At 38.1% G+C, this 23,203-nt stretch overlaps 3 protein-coding genes across 8 annotated transcripts; all 3 read right to left on the bottom strand.

Moving 5' to 3' along the window:
• Positions 1 to 253: 253 nt before the first annotated feature.
• LOC149734515 (microtubule-associated protein RP/EB family member 1-like) lies at positions 254 to 6,314 on the bottom strand. 6 transcript variants are annotated; one of them, XM_089881098.1, is made up of 9 exons: positions 6,071 to 6,314; positions 5,506 to 5,612; positions 4,287 to 4,379; positions 3,870 to 3,981; positions 2,872 to 2,982; positions 2,441 to 2,565; positions 2,060 to 2,230; positions 1,537 to 1,632; positions 254 to 604 (listed from the first exon to the last, which is right to left on the bottom strand). In XM_089881098.1, the coding sequence occupies exons 1-8, from the start codon at positions 6,231 to 6,233 to the stop codon at positions 1,537 to 1,539; spliced, it is 978 nt and encodes a 325-aa protein (XP_089737224.1). In that variant the 5' UTR covers positions 6,234 to 6,314; the 3' UTR covers positions 254 to 604. The 6 variants fall into 6 exon arrangements, with proteins under 6 accessions (XP_089737224.1, XP_089737225.1, XP_089737226.1 ...); XM_089881099.1 differs by having other exon boundaries at positions 2,872 to 2,973; XM_089881100.1 differs by lacking the exon at positions 1,537 to 1,632 and having other exon boundaries at positions 6,071 to 6,312.
• A 987-nt stretch (positions 6,315 to 7,301) lies between these two features.
• LOC149734514 (low molecular weight phosphotyrosine protein phosphatase-like) lies at positions 7,302 to 9,553 on the bottom strand. The gene is made up of 5 exons (XM_089881107.1): positions 9,417 to 9,553; positions 9,295 to 9,368; positions 8,684 to 8,868; positions 8,123 to 8,231; positions 7,302 to 7,458 (listed from the first exon to the last, which is right to left on the bottom strand). The coding sequence occupies exons 1-5, from the start codon at positions 9,448 to 9,450 to the stop codon at positions 7,372 to 7,374; spliced, it is 489 nt and encodes a 162-aa protein (XP_089737233.1). The 5' UTR covers positions 9,451 to 9,553; the 3' UTR covers positions 7,302 to 7,371.
• Positions 9,554 to 9,564: 11 nt separating this feature from the next.
• Positions 9,565 to 21,438, bottom strand: LOC149734513 (vacuolar protein sorting-associated protein 41 homolog). The gene is made up of 23 exons (XM_089881083.1): positions 21,279 to 21,438; positions 20,533 to 20,634; positions 20,192 to 20,275; positions 19,728 to 19,868; positions 19,225 to 19,410; positions 18,586 to 18,765; positions 18,227 to 18,290; positions 17,892 to 17,987; positions 17,252 to 17,380; positions 16,815 to 16,981; positions 16,526 to 16,636; positions 16,187 to 16,312; positions 15,680 to 15,807; positions 13,747 to 13,933; positions 13,480 to 13,530; positions 13,070 to 13,185; positions 12,284 to 12,360; positions 11,662 to 11,802; positions 11,094 to 11,215; positions 10,473 to 10,587; positions 10,288 to 10,338; positions 10,148 to 10,230; positions 9,565 to 9,732 (listed from the first exon to the last, which is right to left on the bottom strand). The coding sequence occupies exons 1-23, from the start codon at positions 21,303 to 21,305 to the stop codon at positions 9,691 to 9,693; spliced, it is 2,526 nt and encodes an 841-aa protein (XP_089737209.1). The 5' UTR covers positions 21,306 to 21,438; the 3' UTR covers positions 9,565 to 9,690.
• Positions 21,439 to 23,203: the final 1,765 nt, after the last annotated feature.

The raw sequence follows: 23,203 nt of genomic DNA, 5'->3' as shown, positions 1-23,203 counted from the left end.
CGAGTGTCTAATTTTATTATTATAAGCAAAAGTGGGCGTAACAGAATGTTAATAAGGCCTTGTATTATCTATAAAAGCGGTCCCTTAGATAAGTTACATACGTGGTAACTTGTAAGCGGGCACGAGGTGTATGAAACAGAACACCCGTGTTATAACGCCTGTCGTTGCACCGCCATGCGAGGATAAACAAGTTATATACGTTCTTATACAAACAGCTGTCAGTTTCAAACTAAAGATTGACACAACACCCAGATTTGTAACAAAGAAACATTTTATTAACATTGTTGGGTAACAAACAAACATTGGGAAAAATACCAGAGTTTCTATGAACGATAGTACAACATAGAAACCACAAACATGCGTGACCGACCAGGCGTGTCGAAGACAATGGAACATAACAGACACCATTATTGCGCCATCATGCTGAAATAGGAATTAGTTTGGCTACAAAACTAATCGATTATTTTCGCTAATTTTTGTTCTAAAATTACAGGAACCCGGAAATATGCAGTGATTCCAGATGGAAAAAAGCAGCAGTGTTGCCAGATCAATATTCGTCTTCAGGGTTGCCGTCCAAATCATCCTCGGGGGCCTCGAAACCTTCCTGTTGCCACAGAAATAATATAAAATAATAGAATGAACATATTAAAATCAACTAAGCACAAAAAGAATAAACAATTTACTGCAAACAAGCAGTAAACAACAACTAAACTGGGTAAACTTTTGGTGTAGCAGATAAAGAGAATCAAAAACTTAGAATGGTGAACACCCTGAACTAGAGCTGACTATGTTGTTGACTCACCACATGTGTAAGCTAACAATCGCTACAATTTATTGCAACATATTAGAAGTTTAACTTAATTAAAGTAAATGGCTTGCTTGTTAGCTAGGTGTAGCGACCACGCCTTTTTTCCAGTTAAATGTAAATATGTTTTTAACTGTAAGTGTGTTTCAACAACTGTGGTTTTGTTGCTATATCCTGTCTTTTCATTTAAACTTTTTATAAATCTTCAATATTGTAATCGAGGAGTTAAATAAAAGTTATTATTAAATTATTGTTATATTAAAATAGTGGGAACCTACCATGAACAATAATACCATCTCCCAACACAACCAATACATTTTAATATATAGTAGGGTGGAAGAAGATGGGACACCTTTAATACATAATATCTAAATAGCCTGATCCGTTTTAAACAATTAACAACGGTTTGTGAAAGTCGTGAGGATACGGTTTCATAATTCATTGAATGTTCTTTGTTTCCTACCAAATGGAAAGAGAAAACTAAACGAAAAGGTGTCCCATCTTCCCCCACCCTACTATAAATTGCCTTTTCTAAAACACTTATGTGCCGGCACTTAATAAGACTTATAATAACCTGTTGTTGTTGCTACCAGGCAAATGTAATATAATAACTTTTTTTTGGGGTGAAACAAAACCCCGATGATGTCTTACAGTTTGGCCGTTTTTTTCCTATTTACTTTTACACACACCCCTAGGTCTACTTGGTCTAATACACACACCCCTGCATTTACTTAGAAAGTTTCTGACTCAGCATTTTCTCCAACTTTTAGCTGACTCATTCCCTCATTATGATGACTCAGCTCATCTGCCTCATTGGACCAATGGCCCTGAAATGTTTAAAGATATCTCAACTTTTAATAAAACATCCAACTAGCAAGCTAACTTAGTAACTACTTGATAGTGTAAACCCTCTAATGCACCAAAGCTGCCTCTTCTAAAAATTCTTTATCTTTGATCAAATTTATATTAAACACATCCAGTGCTGTTACACAGGGTGGTTTAATCCTATGTCATCTACAAGAACCTCACCCATGTCGTATATAACCCTGGTAGCAACAACAGCAGAATGCATATCTATATCGTATCATACAATGCGAAAACCCAGCCCATATAGAATAGAAAATGGCAACAACAGCAAAATAACATCAACTATGTATGCCTACTGTAATGTTGTATTTACATTATGGCTGGTAGCAGAAGTACAGTGTATACACCAACCATATGATATTTATATCAATATATCACCCCCTTTACCTCAGTAGCGTATAACACAGTAGTGATTTTATTGAACGGTAGTTTCACATCTTCGCCTATCTCCTCCTGCTGTTCAACCTCCTGACATATCATCTCAATATCGCGGAGTTTTCCGAAGTAAAAATCTCGCTCTTTCTCCAGTGCTTCCACTGATGACTGGAACTCACGGTTCTAAAAATAAATGGCAATACTGAAGAAATTTGTTGGCAATACTTAAAAAAAGAAATAAAAAATTGACTGGAAACACTGGGAAAATTGAAAACTAAATAGGCCTGCTGTAAAAATAAACGGCAACATTAGAAAAAATGAAAATAGTCGGCAACACTGGGGAAGAATGGCTGACAATGCTGTAGAAAACTTGACATAGAAACATTATTTCACCTGTTCTTTTTGTTCCTCAAGTTCTAGACGGAGCGCTGAAAGCTCCTGATTGGTTGCGGCCGATGAAGCAGAAGGGATTCGTTGAGGCGCGACGGTCGTTCGTGAAGATGCTGAAGAGCGTGGGTCTGTGTGAAAATAACAGTGTTTCCAGGTCAAAAATAACAGTGGTTCCAGATGAAAAATATCAAACTGTTTCCAGTTAAAAATAAAAAAGTGTTTACACATAGAATATAGAAAACCAAAAAAAATTGTGCAACAGTGTTTCCAGATAGAAAATGTCACAAAAACAATGTTTCCAAGTAATAAGTGGTTTAAAGTGAAAAGTGTTCCCAGATAGAAAAAAAACTCAGTGCATTGTGATCTAACTGTTTCTCTACGACACAAACAGAATAACAAAGGTATCTGTGATATCACACTCGTGTTCTATCTACTTTCAGTGATGTCCGATTCAGAATTGTGACCGTTAGTTTCTATGTCCGATACACTTGGTTTGGCACCACTGCTCCCCGTCGAGTCATGCTTCACTGGTTTTACTGAGATATCTATGTTTTACCCAATGAATTATGGGTAAAATGGGATGTTCATGTAATCTTATGCATATGAGGATAATTTGGATGTTTTTCCACAAAACATTGCAAGTTAAGATATTATTATTAAATATGAAATTGTGGATGTTTTACAAGCAACAGGTATATAGTAGGGTCAGTAGTGTATATTCTTGTTGTATGAAGCTTGTATAACCAGCAAGCCTGCAATAACCATAAGTTTGTGGCAGATTTAGCTTTGATACTTCATTATATTAATATGATAATGTTAACAATAGGTTGGGTAGTTTCTATTTAGATTGTACCTTGGTACTTTGCACCATGTGTGTATATTTTGTGCAACATTAAATACATAACTATAGTTGTTACTCAGTAACTATGAAGTAATGGGTCAACTCTGGTCTAAATCCCAGGCCCCATGGTGTGCCTCACTGTAGGACCTCACCCATATAGAATAGAATGTGCATATACAATGTTGGGGTAATGGGTCAACTCTGGTCTAAATCCCGGGCCCCATGGTGTGCCTCACTGTAGGACCTCACCCATATAGAATAGAATGTGCATATACAATGTTGGGGACTTTGGGGTAATGGAACAATTCTGCCCTAAATCCCAGGTCCATTGCCAGTCATACAACCTCGATACAATAATTTATATTTTATATGGGTGAGGTCCTTGTTAGAAATACAAGGGGGCCCTTCACTTCAACACCCATGGATTCAGACAAAGTTGCCCCATTACCCCAACACTCACTCTTACTCTATAATACTGTAGAAAATATATAAAAGCATTATCCCAACACTCCGGGAAATTAACCCACACTTTCACATAACACTTTACACTATATAAAGTAAAAACATCGCCCAACACACGATGAAACTTACTTGGAGCTGCGGTTCGTTTAGTTTCCACACGTGGTTTAAACTGAGATTTAGCTCCTCCACTAACAGCCAACCCCGCTCCACCACGCATGTATTTCGCATCATAATCCTGGCCCTGTGATGTCATAATGCATATGGTTACGCAACAAGTAACAACCAAAAGTAATAATACTCGTGTCCATATAATAAAAGAAATGGAAATGGTTAGTTACAAACAAAATGATAGTTTTTGCGAAACAAATCACCTCATCAATTATTGAGGCTTCCTCAGCTTGACAGCTATAACTGCATTTTAACAATGTCACCCAAGATTTTATTAAATAAAAAAAAACCCTCAGCTTGACAGCTATAACTGCATTTTAACAATGTCACCCAAGATTTTATTAAATAAAAAAAAACATAAGTCTCCACATCCTTTACCTGATAATTTGCATCAAAGAATTTTTTAAACCATTGAACGAATTCAAAATTATCCTGGAATCTTCCTTTCACCAACTTTTCAATGGGGACAACCTGGGAATATTTATCTGAGTTATACAAAGGTGAATTACAACAACATGAAACATAATCTGTATAAAAGTAAAATAACAATAATCATTTTGTTGAAAGGAATAACAGCAACATCAAGCTAGTTTTTATATGAAATATTCTTCTGGCATTAAATTTACATGGATTTTAATAAAACTAATGTTTCATCAGCCATGCATACAAATATAAACGAGTTTATTGAAACTAACGTTATTGGGACATCATCAGGGTTTTAATTAAATTGTGAGTAAATTTTGATTCAAGAAGATTATTTCTTGGACAATATAATGCCAGCAACAGCAGTAAAACAACATGGTGTCCATAAAACACATGCTACCGTACAATAACATGAATATTTAAAGAATGTCTATGGCACTACGGATAAGATGTAACCTATTAAACAACACCAATAACTAATGACTGAGTTAATATTAACAGATAGCAATAGTAAAGTTAATATACAAGGACCGTTTTACACACCAACTTTACATAAGACTGAATGATATTGCAACATTGATTGCTTGATATAACACATGGATATTTACAATATTCCCTATTTCCAACCAACCAGTGATATAATATATATTCAATATTGTTGACTCATAATGCCCCATATGATGTCATAAAGGAACCATTCCCACACAATGGTAATGGTTAATGCATCATAATGAGGTTTATTGCACAAATGGGATCATGTGAGATCAATACAAGTGATTTTTTAAATCAATAAAAAGTTTAAATAAAACCTGATCAGCAAACATTGGGTTAATTTTTAACTTGTTGCTGTTTATTTATCCTTGCATACAACAGCAAGGTTAATATATGTTTGGCAAAAACAACTTAGTATTCTATATGAGTGGGGTCCTAAAGTATGGCACACTATGGGAGTTTTTATAAGACCTTGGGCAAGACACTTAATGTAGATTGCTCCAACCCAGTGGTTACTAATAGGGGTGTAGTATCCTGGGTGTTAGGGTAATGGACAACTCTGGCGTAAATTCTATGTCCCATGGCATGCCTCACTGTAGTACCTTGTTCTCACCCATATAGAACAGATCATATAAGACTCATATGACCCCACTCCATCCCATATCTACAAATATCTGCTCACTTTATCAACTCCGGTCTTGAGGAAACAATCTTGTAGAAGTTTAAAGTTAGCGATGTATTCGTGTTCAAGTTTTGATCCCCACTTAACTTTCTTCATATGCATCTTGTCTGATGGGTAATAAGTCGTTAATTAAAGATATATATTAGTAGGCCCACATAACAAAACAAAGGAACAGTAAACTTCCAAACTAGCACAACAGTTTTGGCTTAAAAAAGTTGCGTAAATTTGTTGCAAAATCCAAAACTTTTTGTGTGGTTCTTCCAATGTGAATACAAGTAACATGTTGATGAATTGACAATAAAAAGATGGGCAGTAATATCAATTATTATAACACGTTTATAATTAAACATAACTTATTCGATAAAAGGAGTTATATATATGTAATGCAACGTAGCCAGAACATGTTAAGAATAAATTAAGTTTCACACTCATTTTCAAACAGCGGGTTTGTAAACTAGCAATGAAAAAAGAGAGAAAAATAAAAAGACAGTCTTGTAACATCACTTTTATTTGTATTAAACATAACTTATTTAATAAAAGGCGTGACCATAACTTTCATACTTACTTCCAAACAGCATGTTCATGAATTGGCAATACACAGCTCCTGTACAAAGGTGTTCAATCTTCGAAATATTCAACTCCAAGCTGTCATTCACCCAAGCGACAAGTTCCTGTCGACTTAAGTTACCCGTCGTCATTGACGTCGAAAACACATTCACAGCGGCCATATTTATTTTATTTGTTTATAAACAAAACACTGCACAAAGGTAAAACTCTAAACTAAAGTATGTGGAAGAATAATAAAAGATAGTTAAGGGTGCTAGTGAAGAATCTTCCCCCCCCCCACCTTATTTGCTAACCCCTAACCCCTAGGTTAGGGGGCTAGGTGTTGATGGTTATGGGGTTAGTGGTTATAGAGGTTAGTGGTTAGCAAAAAAGGTAGGGGGGGGAGACTCTTCACTAGCACCTAGAGTTTTAATAAAGTTGCTAAAATATGCATTTAACTATAAAGCTGACACAAGGTGTATAAAACAAAACAACGGTGTTATAACAATTAATAAATAAATAATAAATAAAGTTTCATTCACTTAATATATCGGTAGACGATTAACATAAACGATATTTTTACGCTGTCACACGTTTTCAATATTTTACCAACATTCGCAACATTTCCCGCGCATATTTGAACTATGCCAGTATATTCTAAGTTAAAACAACAACGAAACTATTCTTCTGAAACCAAAAGTGAGTCATATTATTAACATACGAAGCATTCAAGTCCAAAACAAAATCAAAATTTCAAATTCGTCAAAGCCCAAGAATCAAAAGTTTTCCACCAGTTACAGTGTTGCCTATTTATTTCAAATTTGTGCACAGTGTTTCCCGATATTTTATGACTTTTCTCAGAATAAGATCGTTTAAAAGCGTTTTTTATTGTGAAGGTATAAAATCCTTGCGGGTAGCGTTTCTTTATTTTATTTGTAATTAGCGTGACTAAACAGGGCAATATTTTGCATTATTTTAAGACGATTTGGTTTTATAACCTAACACCCCTGCCCATAGGCCATTTATACACATGTTCAAAAACTGACTCTGCCCCAAACCATTAACACCTTAGCCTACTCCCACTAAACTATTACCGAGAATATTTCAATCTTTTATAAATTACAACTCATTTTCAGAGACACTTAACATCTACGGACCCCCACCAACTCTCTAACCGAGGCTTTTCGACACAGTGGTTAATTCTAACCCATAAGATTAATAAGTTGCATTACATTTAAATTACATTGAAAGAGATTGATATGTTGTAATGACTCATCTAAATACAATCGCCCACTGCACAATATTAATTATTTATTAAAATTAAACGAAAGATTTTGATTGTAGAAACTTCTTGCAAGATGAGCGACACTGATCGTAAACTTCATCAAATGCTGATGAATTATTTGACTGTAAACAAAAAGAACATAACAAATAAAATGTTAACATCAGGAAAATAGTTTCAAGCATTCATTTATTTAAAAAAATTAAACATAATCCACTAAGATTTAAGTATATACCGGGTCAACTCTGGCCTACACCCCAGGTCTTATGGCGTCAACGTTTATGAAACAAACACCCTCAGTGTACAGGGGTGGGATGGGTAAGAGTCATGTTTGATCATTGACTTTTTTTCGATACAGGAAACAAATAACGCACACGGGTTTAACACTTCGTGCCAGCGTACGAATTACCATGCATGTTACTTTTGTGGGTAATTATTATATTTTTTTGGGGGGGGATTTTTTCATTTTTTTATGTATGGCTGATAATTTAGACAACCCATTAGTGACCACTAGGTTGGAGCAATTGCCGTTAAGTGTCTTGCCCAAGGACACATCTGCCCACAATGGTAGCAGCGTCGAGCCTTGAAACCATTACCTCTGGGTTACAGGCAGGCGCGCTAACCACTATACCACAGCGCAGGAATACCAAGTTTCCCTTGAATTTACCGAAAAACATGTATTTTTCCTAAACCTACTGTGTTACTTTGGGCACAAACTGACGTTCAATTTGTCTTTTAAATAACAATGTGTTGGACTACTCGATATTTCTATGGCTCTGGGTGACTTACATAATACGGATCTTCAATAATTCCATTATTCCTTTGTTCTGGATCAAAACTCCCCAACATTAAAACCTCTGCTTTGTATTTCTGCTTTGGCGCCATGCTCTTGATGTTTCTATATGGATAGAAAAAGTATTAAGTTATTTATATCCTAATGGATGGGAACTTGCGTGACTTATTCATGGTTGCCAATCCCATGCCCACAGTCGAGTTGCTGAAGTTATTGCAGTGTGTGGATAAGCAGACATGACTTTAGGTTGGTTTGGTCATTTATATTCTTGTGGGTGGGAACTCGAGTGACTTATCCATGGTTGCCACTCCCATGCCCACAGTCGAGTTGCTGAAACTACAGTAACAAAAAGCGAGAAGGCACCAATATCTACATACAACAACAGCTTGTTGCCCAATGCGTCTATGCTTTTTTAAACATTCATATAATGGCAACTTATTTCACTTCTTTTCGTTGTTCATTCATACGATCTTTACTGTCGTATTCAAAAACACAATGTTATGTTAATGGTATGTAATAACTATGTACATAGCTAGCTAGTTATGTAAATATGTTACCTCATATTGCTTTGGTCCATCCCGAAAATAAAATCAAATTCTTCGTAATCTTGTTTAGTGATCTGTCGTGCTCGGTGGTGCGCGACGTGTTTATAAATCCCATGTTTCTCCATGCATGAACGACCACGGTCGTCGGGGGAATCCCCTATTTGGTACCTGGATGTCGCTGCACTGTCTACCCTCCACTAAAACATAAAATTTTTATTAAAGTTGAAGAAATGTAACTGTGGGACAACGACAGTCATAATAACACGGGTGTTTTGTTTCATATTTCTCGTGCCCGCTTAGAAGTTAGTAGGCTATGACGTATGTAACTTTGTGAGTAATTGTTTTTCTGCATAGCTGACAATTTGTACAACCCATTAGTGACCACTGGTTTGGAGCAATTGCTGTTAAGTGTCTTGTCCAAGGACACACCACAATAGTATCAGCGTGGTAACTTGATTGACAGGTCATGTGAAACAAGTAATCACACAAGCATTATCAAAACTCGGGTTGAAACTCTGTTACTTTACAGATAAGGCGTTAGGGGTGCAGTTTGATTCTGACGGTTGGGATTTAACACTAGCCCAAAAAAAAACATATTTCAATCCGTTTTCAGAATAACTCACATTCGCTAAACCTCCATTTTCTTCCAAGATTTGTTTGAAACAAGCTTCGGCGATCGGGGAGCGACAAATATTTCCTGCGGATCTTAGTTATTCATTGTTTCTTATTATTACGTCATAATTACCTAAACAAACGAATAAAGCGGAGTTTTGCGCCATTTCCGCGAAATTTGATTCAGCTGCTTCGTTGTGTCACAATCGGTAATATGACGTAAATCACTCATGCGTAAATTGATACCGACATAAAAATGTTATATTTTATATTCACAACGCTTCAATACAATAGACATTTATTGCACGAATTAAAATAAATCAAACATAATATGAAAATTTCTCAGATGAGTAACAATAGTTCGGTAGAAAAATATCTCGGTTGCTACGACAACAAAGATTGACCAATCAGGAGTGTCGAATATTTCCTCTGCAAACATTGCATGAACTCTGTGAAAGGATCGGCGAAATATCAACATAATTGACTAAAATCGGGATAATTGACGACCAGGGCCATGGGTTAAAAACCTCCTTGAGCAGGACAGACTGAAAAATTATCGGCCACAAAAAAAAAAAATTCACAAAAAAACTTAATTACCCACAAAGTAACATACGTGGTAACTTGTAAGCGAGCACGAGGTGTATGAAACAGAACACCCATAGTATAACGACTGTCGTTACCCCGCCACACGAGAATAAAGTCTTTCAAAAGCTAAATTTTTTATTGTAGTTTTGTAAAACCCATGGCATGTTTCACTTAATAAGCAAATCTCTTAAAAACAACTCGTTTACAAAAACATCTTGATAAACAAGTTCACACGACCGAAATAAAACAAAAGCTAATCTGGTTACATAAGGGACTTACCCTGTTTTGAGAAGGAAGGCAATCGTCATGGAAACAATGATGACATAAAAATGTTACGATGACTGGCATGTCCGCTACTGAACCTGTCAATCAATTATAACATGTCAATCAAACTAAACCTGTCAATCAAACTAACTTACCATTATTTTGACACAGCAGTGGTCGTCCACACGCGTCACATGATCTTTCCTCTGTGATGTAACAATCAATTAATACAAACTATTATGATGTCACAGGAGTGTATAGGTGTTGAGTTTTTTAACTTTTAGCAAAATCTGGGGGTAACATAAAACCTCCCCCTCCCCCTAGTTACACCTACACTCACCGTCAATGCTGATTGGCCGAGAGTTAACTCGCAATTGTTTACGTAACAATGAAATAACATCGGACGATAAAACTTTTCGACACTCGAACCACAGAGCTGTCTGCATTGAATAATCCTGAAGGAAAAGTAAAATGTAAAAACTTATCCTAAAATTACTAAGTAAATTAAATTCACCCCAGTGGTCACTAATGGGTTGTCTAAATTGTCAGCCATACAGAAAAACAATCACCCACAAAGTTACAAACGTGGTAACTTGTAAGCGGGCACGAGGTGTATGAAACAAAACACCCTTGTTATAACGACTGTAGTTGTACGCCATGCGAGGATAAATAAGTTACAAACGTGGTAACTCGTAAGCAGGCACGAGGTGTATGAAACAAAACACCCTTGTTATAACGACTATAGTTGCCCGCCATGCGAGGATAAATAAGTTACATACATGGTAACTTGTAAGCGGGCATGAGGTGTATGAAACAGAACACCTGTGTTATAATGACTGTCGTTGCCCCACCATGCGAAGGTAAATAAGTTCTGTTCATTCATTGATAGTTCCCATTGCGTGTAACTCTGTAGGATCCCACACATACAGGATATGCTAATCCACACAAATGGTAAACTCACTTGCAATATTTTGACGATGGCGTCTCTTAACCCAGGTATCTCCATGGACGACGGGATTCGGCGGATTAGTATTATCGGGTCAACGTGGGTGCCGATGTTTTCTAGAAGACCCCGGATGTATTCTGCGGGGAAACACTGGTGGATATTTAGCTGGAAAAACTGGGGGTTATTTAGCTGGAAACACTGGTGGATATTTCGCTGGGAACACTGGTTGTTATTTAGCTGGAAACACTGGTGGTTATTTAGCTGAAAACACTGGTGGATATTTAGCTGAAAACACTGGTGGATATTTAGCTGGAAACACTGGGGCTTATTTAGCTGGAAACACTGGTGAATATTTAGCTGGAAATACTGGTGAATATTTAGCTGAAAACACTGGTGGGTATTTAGCTGGAAACACTGGGGCTTATTTAGCTGGAAACACTGGGGGTGATTTAGCTGGAAACACTGGTGAATATTTAGCTGGAAACACTGGGGGTGATTTAGCTGGAACCACTGGTGGATATTTATTACGAAACACCCGTACTTAACTCTGCTTATTTATTAACAAACAGCGAGCATGAGGTACCTGGTTTATGAATGGAGCGGTTAATCAACTCGAGCCACAACTCTGAATCATTTTGTTCCTTACAGAACTCGACAGCCCGACCAACATTCTCCTCGTTCTGGGTGATCAAAGCTAAGGCACCCGAAGCATTGCCCATTCTACCTGTAGTGGAGGGGCTGTAGTTGCTCTTGTATGTAGGTACAGTAAGTGGTATAACACAATAATACATACTATAGGAGGGTGGGGGAAGGTGGGACACCTTTCATCTTATTTTCATGCTACATTTAGTAGTAAGCAAAGAACATTCAAAGAATTATAAAACCGTATCCTCACGACTCCCATATATCGTTGTTAATTGTTTAAAACATGATCAGTTTATTTGGATATTATGTGCTAAAAGGTGTCCCATATTGCCCCACCCATATATAATGTGGTATATGGATCCTTGTGGCTGGTGGCGGACAACGGCGGCCTTTTAAATCAGGGGTGACACAATATCTTAACAATGTCACACCAGATTTTACCCTGCTGTTAGGTGTCTATACAAACAAGCAGAGCCAAAGTATATTGCATTCACCACATTAATCAATGAGGTTCCCTATGTTTGATAAGATCATATAGTTGTTACAATAGCATCACTCACTCAATAGAAAGACTTGTTCATCAACGTAACCTCGTTCTTTACAAATCTCCAAGGAAGTTTCAAGTTTGTAATAATTGCTGCAACAATTTATATTGTTAATAATAATTGTTTCAACAAATATTGTTAATGTGAGTCAGTGGGAAACATGTGTCTGCTTGTATTACAAAAGTAAGTCGTGTGGTTAGGCATCGCATCAAGACCGAAGGATACCGGGTTCAATGCTTGATGCTGCTACCATTGTGGGCGGATGTATCTTCGGGCAAAACACTTAAGGACACTTGGTCCAACCCAGTGGTCACTAATAGGTTGGGTGTTGGGGTAATGGACTAACTCTGGCCTAAACCCCAGGACCCATGGCATGCCTCACTGTAGGACCTCACCCATATAGAATAGAATGTGCATATACAATGTTGGGGTAATGGGCCAACTCTGGCCTAAATCCCAGGTCCCATGGCATGCCTCACTGTAGAACCTCACCCATATAGAATAGAATGTGCATATACAATGTTGGGGTAATGGGCCAACTCTGGCCTAAATCCCAGGTCCCGTGGCTTGCCTCACTGTAGGACCTCACCCATATAGAATAGAATGTCCATATACAATGTTGGGGTAATGGGCCAACTCTGGCCTAAATCCCAGGTCCCGTGGCTTGCCTCACTGTAGGGCTTCTTTCATATAGAATAGATTATCGTGATACAACCTCAGCATTGGTTGACCAAATATTACCAACATTGTATATGCACACGGGTTGGCACAACTTGACAACTCCAGACATTCCTCACTCACCTTGACTTAAGGAACGGTAGTAACTTGGGCCGATCAAACTGCGCGTAAAGTTGAAGTTGTAGATCGTGGTATTCGGACCCAAGATGTGAATCACGTTGGTATAATGCGTGGAGGTACTGTGGGGGTTGAATGGATTAGATGAAATGCTGATCAACTAGCACAAAGTGAGTGTTTTTAGCGGGTAGTGACACCAGACTTTTGTAAAAAACCTTTGTTATATAATTTAATCAGATTAAAAACCTAGTTGTGATACCTAGGTCTAACTATTTTAAAACCTCTTTTTGTTTTTTATTGATGGCAAAACTAAACACACGGCAACAATACATGGATAAAACTGAAACGACCGCTCACCTAATACATATAACAGATACTTGGTAACATACTTGATAATGCTTACACACATAACTTACCTTGTGTAGATAGTCAGGTTTACGTTTGAGATCTGCAACAACTTTATCAATCTGAAATAAATCACAAACTTTATCATGACTATTATAGGGACTTCCTACATTGTAGGACCCACAAGCAAGTTAAACACAAGCCACCCAAGAACCCCGTTCTACCCGTAAAAACATTATTTCCCCACATTAACCCTTTAGCCCTATACCACCCACTATACCCCACCCCGCATATAACTCATATTAACCCCCTACTACACCCCTATAACCCCCACTCACCGGTACATGCTCCATATGATCCAGCAACAGAACCACAGCCTCCCCCTCCCCAAACCTCATCAGGGCAACCACATTATCCTGGAGTGCCGCGTATAGATTATGTTTCCTTATAAGTTTAAAGGTGTCGGGATGTTGTATACGGAGATAGATGGATAACGCTCGATCAAAACGCTGGTCTGCTGCGTATCTAACAAGAAGGGAATATAATTAAACCTGTGCTTCTAAATAAGCAACACAGAATGTATTGTACAGCTCAGTGGTTAGACGCTTACATTGTAATTGAAGGATACCGGGTTCAATGCTCGACACTGGTACGCCTATATGTCGTTGGGCAAGACACTTAACAGACATTGCTCCAACCCAGTGGTCACTAATGGGTTGTAGCACCCTGGGTGTTGGGGTAACGTGCCTCACTGTAGAACCTCACCCATATAGAATAGAATGTGCATATACAGTCTTGGGGTAATGGGCCAACTCTAGTCTAAATCTCAGGTCCCATGGCATACCTCACTGTAGGACCTCACCCATATAGAATAGAATGTGCATATACAATGTTGGGGTAATGGGCCAACTCTAGTCTAAATCTCAGGTCCCATGGCTTGCCTCACTGTAGGACCTCACCCATATAGAATAGATGTGCATATACAATGTTGGGGTAATGGGCCAACTCTAGTCTAAATCTCAGGTCCCATGGCATGCCTCACTGTAGGACCTCACCCATATAGAATAGATGTGCATATACAATGTTGGGGTAATGAACCAACTCTGGTCTAAACCCCAGGTCCCATGGTGTACCTCACTGTAGGACCTCACCCATATAGAATAGAATGTGCATATACGATGTTGGGGTAATGGGCCAACTCTAGTCTAAATCTCAGGTCCCATGGCATGCCTCACTGTAGGACCTCACCCATATAGAATAGAATGTGCATATACAATGTTGGGGTAATGAACCAACTCTGGTCTAAATCCCAGGCCCCATGGTGTGCCTCACTGTAGGACCTCACCCATATAGAATAGATGTGCATATACAATGTTGGGGTAATGAACCAACTCTGGTCTAAACCCCAGGTCCCATGGTGTACCTCACTGTAGGACCTCACCCATATAGAATAGAATGTGCATATACGATGTTGGGGTAATGGGCCAACTCTAGTCTAAATCTCAGGTCCCATGGCATGCCTCACTGTAGGACCTCACCCATATAGAATAGAATGTGCATATACAATGTTGGGGTAATGGACCAACTCTGGCCTAAATCCCAGGTCCCATGGTGTACCTCACTGTAGGACCTCACCCATATAGAATAGAATGTGCATATACAATGTTGGGGTAATGAACCAACTCTGGTCTAAATCCCAGGTCCCATGGCATGCCTCACTGTAGGACCTCACCCATATAGAATAGAATGTGCACATACAATGTAGGGGTAATGGGCCAACTCTGGCTTAAATCCCAGGTCCCATGGCATGCCTCACTGTAGGACCTCGCCCATATAGAATAGAATGTGCATATACAATGTTGGGGTAATGGGCCAACTCTAGTCTAAATCTCAGGTCCCATGGCATGCCTCACTGTAGGACCTCACCCATATAGAATAGAATGTGCATATACAATGTTGGGGTAATGAACCAACTCTGGTCTAAATCCCAGGTCCCATGGTGTACCTCACTGTAGGACCTCACCCATATAGAATAGAATGTGCATATACAATGTTGGGGTAATGAACCAACTCTGGTCTAAATCCCAGGTCCCATGGCATGCCTCACTGTAGGACCTCACCCATATAGAATAGAATGTGCACATACAATGTAGGGGTAATGGGCCAACTCTGGTCTAAATCCCAGGTCCAACTGTACCATCCAGACCTCACCCATATAGAATAAAACCAAACCTCAACCCCCTCCCATACACAAGCAACACATATACTTACAACTTAGCAAGTGCAGCCAGCAACACTGGGTTGTGAGAATCCCGGTCAAGATACGTCAACACTTTGTTCGTTATCGTAACAATATTATAAAGATCGTTCGGCCAATCATTCAACAACTTCTCAAATTCCTGTTATAATTAATATGGTGATGTCATAACAACCATTTATCGCATCATAATGCCAAAACTACTGTCATAATGTTAGATATGTTGGAACTCGAAATTGTTGCCACAAAGCTTCCCCAACGAAAAACTTGGCAGCTTTTCGAGCTGCCCTACCTAGACAAGTTAACTAAATACATTTTTTACCAAAAAACTGCAAAAAATATTTGAATCTTGAAACATACACTCAGGAGCGATTTTAACTAAATGAAGTATTTCTGACGTGTTTTATATTTCTAACACAATATTCCAAATTCCCATTAATATGGCGGACTATGGGGCAGTGGGAGCTTTAGCCCTAATTTAAAGCCTGTTTTATAAATATCATATAAATTTAATTTCTTACTTTATGGTTGGTTTTTAACAATTCTTCGAGCACAAGTTCGTAGCAAGCTTGTGGTAATCGGAAATCTCCTCGTGGCAACACTGCAGTGATGACCGATACTTGGTGCGCCTTTATACAGCGGTGGACCTGAAAATATGATGTGCAACACTGTCTATATTGGGCAACACTGGAAAATATACTGGGCAACACTGGAAAATATATTGGGGAATACTGGAAAATATACTGGGCAACACTAGAAAATTATTGGGAAACACTGGAAAATATACTGGGCAACACTAGAAAATTATTTGGCAGCACTGGAAAATATATTGTGCAACACTGTCTTTAATATTAACTCACCAGCCCCTCCCAGTGGTTCATATTATTCCCAAGTATTTGGGGAGCGACGGATGCAGCTTCGGTGAAATCGTGGCTGTCAATCAAATGATCGAGATACAACAACCCCACCTCCTGCGTTGGAATAATGGGGGTCAGGTTATATTAGACGTTACCATGTCTAAAAAACAATGATAGTGCCATACATGGTAACTCGTAAGCGGGCACGAGGTGTATGAAACAGAACACCCGTGTTATAACAACTGTCATTGCTCCGCCATGTGAGGATAAATAAGTTACATTTATTCAATACCATATACGTATGTTTTTTCAGTCGCTTTCCGAACTCTTTCACGGCCTCTAGCGCCTCCCGATGGTGATTAATATGCAACAACCAATCGACGCGATCATCTTCGTCTCGTGGTTGAGCGACCACGATGTCTTTCGGGGAAACAAAGTAGATTTCCGTCGAGTCATGCTCTGTGTGTGGACGGTTATTAATGGATTGGTTAAGATAAATGGTTGCCACCATTAGTAGCATTAGACCCCAACTACAGTCTTTGATCCTGGCCATATTATATGCTTGTTTATAATAATAACTTGTATTTTTCCAATTATTTACAATAGTAAAGGTTAACAAATATTTAAATCAAAAACAAAGGTTATACCGACAAAACAACAATTGTTAAAACAGTCTTCTGTTCGCTACAGTTAACTTAATTGAGCTTATTATGACATCACAATACTAACGTAAACTATAATCTTTACATCTGTAGGTTTGGTAACCCCTTATTGAAAGAGCGTCTCGGGATAATTCGGTGAACGATTCCTTGTCGGCTGCGTTTGGTTCCAATATACGGAGCTGGGGTCGTGTGGAACCTGGGGGTATGGGTTATTAACATGTGTGCTAGTGTTGTGTAGGCTTAAATGGGTTACCACTGGTAGCATGTAAGCTAACATGTGTTACTATGTACACTAGTGTTATATAGATGTAACATTATGGGTGACTGAAATGATATGCACCCCTGATTTTGAAAGACTTTTGAAACAGGGGTGATATCATATGTTCCGGCATCCCAGTTTTAAGCCTAAAACCAGCAGTCTATGATCTACACTGTGGGTGGGAAGTTGGTTTATTATAATTTCAAACTTGACCATAGATGTACTGTTAGGTGCTTAGGATAAAATGCCACCCCAACTTTTTAAACAGGGCCAGTATTATATGTTTTAACCCCCCAGTTTTAAGCTATAAATAGGTGTTGTGTCTTATTGCATTCACTGCACAGTTTTAACAATGTCACCTCGAATTTTGTCAAAAATCATGAAAATGCCACTCAGGCCTTAATTTACAATATTTCTATTATGTGAATATATATTATTTCTATGTTACCTGCTTCATTGTCTTCCTCCATGTACGCAAGTGCAGCAATCTGGTCACCGAGGGGTGCTATACCACAGCAGGAGAAATCGGTCTTGAACAAGTGGACTGTGGGGGGTTGTTAACAGGCAAGTTTAATATAGAAATAATATATAATGTGGGGGGGGCGGGGGTTTGAAGCATGATAGTTAGTCAAGAAAATATCCAAGAATTGTGGCCTTTGGAGGGGCGTTAACAGGGTGATTATTATAGAAATAAGATAAAGGGAGATACTATAGACATAAAATAACAAGGTTTTTGTCATAGAAATAATATATATATGTTGACATAGAAATAATATAACTCACCTACGACGCAATATTTTGTGGGTGCCCTCGAATCCCGAGAAGGTTTATCTCTGATTGCACAAACCTGTAGGTATGGTGGTCGGGTTAGAAGTTAAATTCTGCTGCCGTTTATTCTATATGGGTGAGACCATGGTGAGATAATTGCTTTGTTTACACTTAAGCACATATTAAATACACAGTATATGCACATTTTATATGGCTACTTTTATCACAAGATTTAATTTTATGTTTAAAACCCACAAGAGTTTAAATAGAAGATTGTAACTCAAGCACATTTTATCATTTAGTTAAATGCTCCGAACTCTACATTTTTCAATGTTTTGCAGTTTATTTTGTAATTTCTTTAATTAGGTATTTACCTTAATGTCTTTATCCCACCCTATAAGCAATGTTGTATCATCTTTCCATGCGATATGTGCGGGGTACAACTCCACCCTCGTACCCCCTAACTTGGGTAACACCCGGTTCGTCCCACCTGCCCCCACGCGTGGTATGTAAGTGATACGACGTCGCTGTTTCATGTCGTATATCTTTACTCCCTGAGATGAGATAATTGAATGTGGATATGAGGTTACCGGGTTCAAGTCCCATGGCAGGTGAAACTAGTGGTCACTAATGGATTGGCCAAATTATAAGCCACACAAAAATCCAAAACATTTACACCCACAAAGTTTTAGTAACTTGTAAGCTGGCACAAGGTGTATGAATATCCGTGTTATAACGAGTGTCGTTTTCCGGCCACGCGAGGATAAAGTAAGTTACATCCATTCAACTACCAAGTGTTAATACTTCAATATTTTAATATAAACATTCATATTTCATTGAAAGTTTTATAGTCTGTACAAGGTTTGTGAAACTATGTTGATCAGCGAGCATGAGGTGTTGATGGCCAACATAGTGTTAACATTAAGCACGAGGTGTTAACCTAACAGCAAACATGAGGTGCTAGAATTTAATATAAAGTGTTCGACAGCGAGCACGAGGCACACACTACCCACCAGATCATTAGCCCACGCAATATATGACCCTCTCCACTTGACGCATCGCACCAACCCCTCCCCACCATGCAACACCGTGCGTTTATTCCTCCCCAACCAGGTTTTCTCCAATAATACCAACTCGTTCGTGCCGTAAACGATTTGTTTCGAAGAACTGTGGCTGTAGTTGGGGTCGAGGGCTACTGACTGTAAGGAAATTATTATCAGCAATTTCTGTTAACTCTGCTACCAGTGATGTAGTACAGACTTTGTAGACCTCTCTAATATAAACTTCACTTTTTTTCAAAAATTATTTTGGGCAAAAGATTAGAAAAACTTAACTCTTTTTTACCAGGAAAGTCAAAAGGGTCTAGAAATCATAATAAATAATTTTTGTTGTACAAATAGACCAAAATTATATTATACAGTCTTTTTTTTCAAAGCGTTACAACATTTTCAAGCATTCCAAATAAGAAACTTACACTCATTACACGCGTTACAATCAAACGTAAACAACCCCCCACCTTAACCGGTTGGTCCTCCGTTATAACTTGGTTATTTTCATCCAGGTACAACCCAGTAATCTTCACCGTTCCGTCATCTGAACAACTCGCTACGTGCTCGCCCGAACCGTCGAGCGATATGCCGGTGACAGAAGTAGCGTGCTGGAAGAGATATCTTATATTAGGTTTAAATATATACCACAAGAATTTAAAGGATGCAAAAATATCATCATCTTTAAAAGATTTTGCTCAATGAGGACAAAACCTAATTTAATATTTACAATAAGCGAAGATTAAAGTACAGATAAATCAAAAAAGAACAGCCTATAACATAGCGACAAAAAAACAGCCGTAAAAGATGTATACGCTTGCGGTTAAAACATACTTACATTGCTTCACCTGCCAGACAAACAATAAGCCAATCTCAATTTAGGACTAAAGAACAGTTATATATAATATTTTCCGTTTTAGTTCATAATACTTACCGGTTTACAATGTTTGCTTGTGTTGTTGTTGCCACTGTGGTCCAAAATGTAAACGATTCCCCAGTGCGTTCCAAGGGCAACAAACTGTTTATGAATTGTTTAATTAGCGAATAACCAACTTCTAATAAAAATATGAATACATTGTGAATGTAAATTATTTATCTTCACGTGATGGGGCAACGACAGTCATTATAAAATGGAAATAGTAACAGTAAATACACTATGTATAAAACATAAAAGGACCTGGGATTTTGGCCAGATTTGGCTCATTGTCCAAGATAACTATAAGTTTAACATTTAATAAAATACAAGCAAAATACAAATCCGCCCATAAAAACCACCTTGCTATGTAGGGCAATACAAGAAGCAGCGTCGGTTCTTAATATTTCAAGCAAATCATTTCCCATCCGATCGTATTTTAATTTCGGTTCCTCCCATTCTTCCTGTTACAAATATGGGGGTTTAAATTTATGCTGTATGTTGGGTTTAGCAGCAACGTTTTTGTTTGACACTTTTACTCAAGTAGTTTTTACCCATAGCCTGTTTAAACGACTGTCGTTTTGCTGCTAATTCCTTCCTCTTCTTGTATTAATTAATATGGCTTTATTACTGTGTCAAGCAGACAAATAAATTAATGTAAGTTAACTCCCAACAACTGACACCAGCCTAATCTGAAACGCTATGCAGGATTCTGCAGAAGTAACTAATTGATTAACAAACACAAAAATAATATTAAAAAGGTTTTACTACTAGTGAAGAGTCCTTCGGTACGTTACACATTAGGCTGATGGAAAGTGTTAGAGGTTGGTAGTTAGTGGTTATGGGGGGTTAGTGGGTGCTAGTGAAGAGTCTGCCCCCCCCACCTTACTTGCTAACCATCAACACCTAACCCCCTAACCTAGGAGCTAGTGGTTAGCAAACAAGGTGGGGGGAAGATTCTTCACTAGCACTAATTGTTTAGCAATAAATTTACAAGCGTTTAGGGCAACGGATCTTAACTTATTCTATCCATTAACGACGACGGTGCACGCCGATTTAAAATATGTATTTATAAAAAAAACATTAATTTACAAACTACCCAACTTACCTCTGAGCTTTCAGAGTCTGATGCCATGACAGACGTTGGCGTTTATCCAATTAGTTACTTCTTATTTACAAATTACTTCAGAGTAAAAAAATTTAAAACATGACTGAAGTAAAATGTAAACATCAACTTAAACAAGAGAGCAAAGCTCTAACGAGCAGGCACGTATCGTATTAAATGATTGGTGGCAAAGCAGATTCATAGAAACACAAAGTAGTCTAACTGCCGCTGTTGCGTGTACAAACCAGCAAACGCAAAACCAGTGAGTTTTTTCCTTTGTTGTAAGGCGTAAAAAAGTTACATCCACCGTATCAAAGATTTTGGCAAAAAACATAAATAATTTCTGTTAGAATAAGGCACCAAAGCGTCACAAAATAACCCAATTTAAATTATCCACACAATGATAAAGCAAGTTTCATTCTTTTATGTATTAACTTTTTATATCTGTCGTCGGCGCCGTAGCACAGATGGTTACCACGCCTGTCTCTAACTCAGAGGTAATGGGTTCAAGGCTCTTCCCTGCTACCACTGTGGGCGTGTTTTGGCGAGACACTTTACAGATAAAATAAGTTACATTTATTGTATAATCTTCTTAAGAATTTCTAACTGCAGTACAAAATGATTTAAACAATCAAAGCCTTTTATTTCATTTCAAATAAACAATTGTGCTGTGCATGTTTTGGAATTACGTCTACAATTAGTATTTATGTAATGTATAATCCTTGGTGTGTATTTCCTAGCATAGATTATTCCTATGAGCGCAAGGAGTCCATGAAACGACAGCACGCTCGACTACATTGATCGTAAACTCGTTCGTATTCATCAGGGTTTGGACTCTGCATATAAAGTATGTCATAATAACTACTATGACAATATAGTAGGGTGGGGGGAACATGGGACACCTTTTTATTTTCTCGTTCCATTTGGTAGTAAACAAAAAACGTTTAAAGAATTTTAAAATCATATCTTCACAACTCCTATAGACCGTTAATTGTTAAAAACAGGATCAGGATATTTAGATATTTTGTGCTAAAGGTGGCCCATCTTCCCCTACCCTACTACGCAAGGCATTGTTAGTAGTATGAGGTAAGTTGGGCAGTCTGTTCATGAGCATTGGATAAAAGGAGATAGAATAAAACTGTCCAAATTTCTCTATAATAATCACCGACAAAGTAACATATGTGGTAACTTAAACACCCAAGTTATATTAATTGTAGTTGCCCCGCCATGCGAGGATAAAGCAAGTTACATACATGTTACATAATTACATACACACATACATAAAGTAACCTTCACCCCACACTTACCCCATAAGGATCATCTATGACACCATTAGATGATGGATCGTTATCATAACTACCAAGCATCAGGAGTTTAGAAGTTGAATCAGTGGGACAAAGCTCTTTCAAGTTCCTTGGAATATAAAGGTTATAACATGAGTGTCTTCTTATACACCAGACACACATGATGTATTTATACACCTCATGCTCGCTGTCCAATTATAACATGAGTGTCTTCTTATACATCAGACACACATGGTGTATTCATACACCTCATGCTCACTGTCAAGTTACAACATGGGTGTCTTCTTATACATCAGGCACATATGGTGTATTCATACACCTCATGCTCACTGTCCAGTTATGTCTTCTTATACACTGGACACACATGGTGTATTCATACACCTCATGCTCACTGTTGAGTTATAACATGAGTGTCTTCTCATACACAAGACACACATGGTGTATTCATACACCTCATGCTCACTGTTGAGTTATAACAGGGGTGTCTTCTTATACATCAGACACATATGGTGTATTCATACACCTCATGCTCACTGTCCAGTTATGTCTTCTTATACACTGGACACACATGGTGTATTCATACACCTCATGCTCACTGTTGAGTTATAACATGAGTGTCTTCTC

Source organism: Ciona robusta, chromosome 7 (assembly GCF_009617815.1).
Source record: "Ciona robusta chromosome 7, ASM961781v2".
Classification (NCBI taxonomy): Eukaryota; Metazoa; Chordata; class Ascidiacea; order Phlebobranchia; family Cionidae; genus Ciona; species Ciona robusta.
This window is presented reverse-complemented; position numbering and strand designations above follow the sequence as displayed.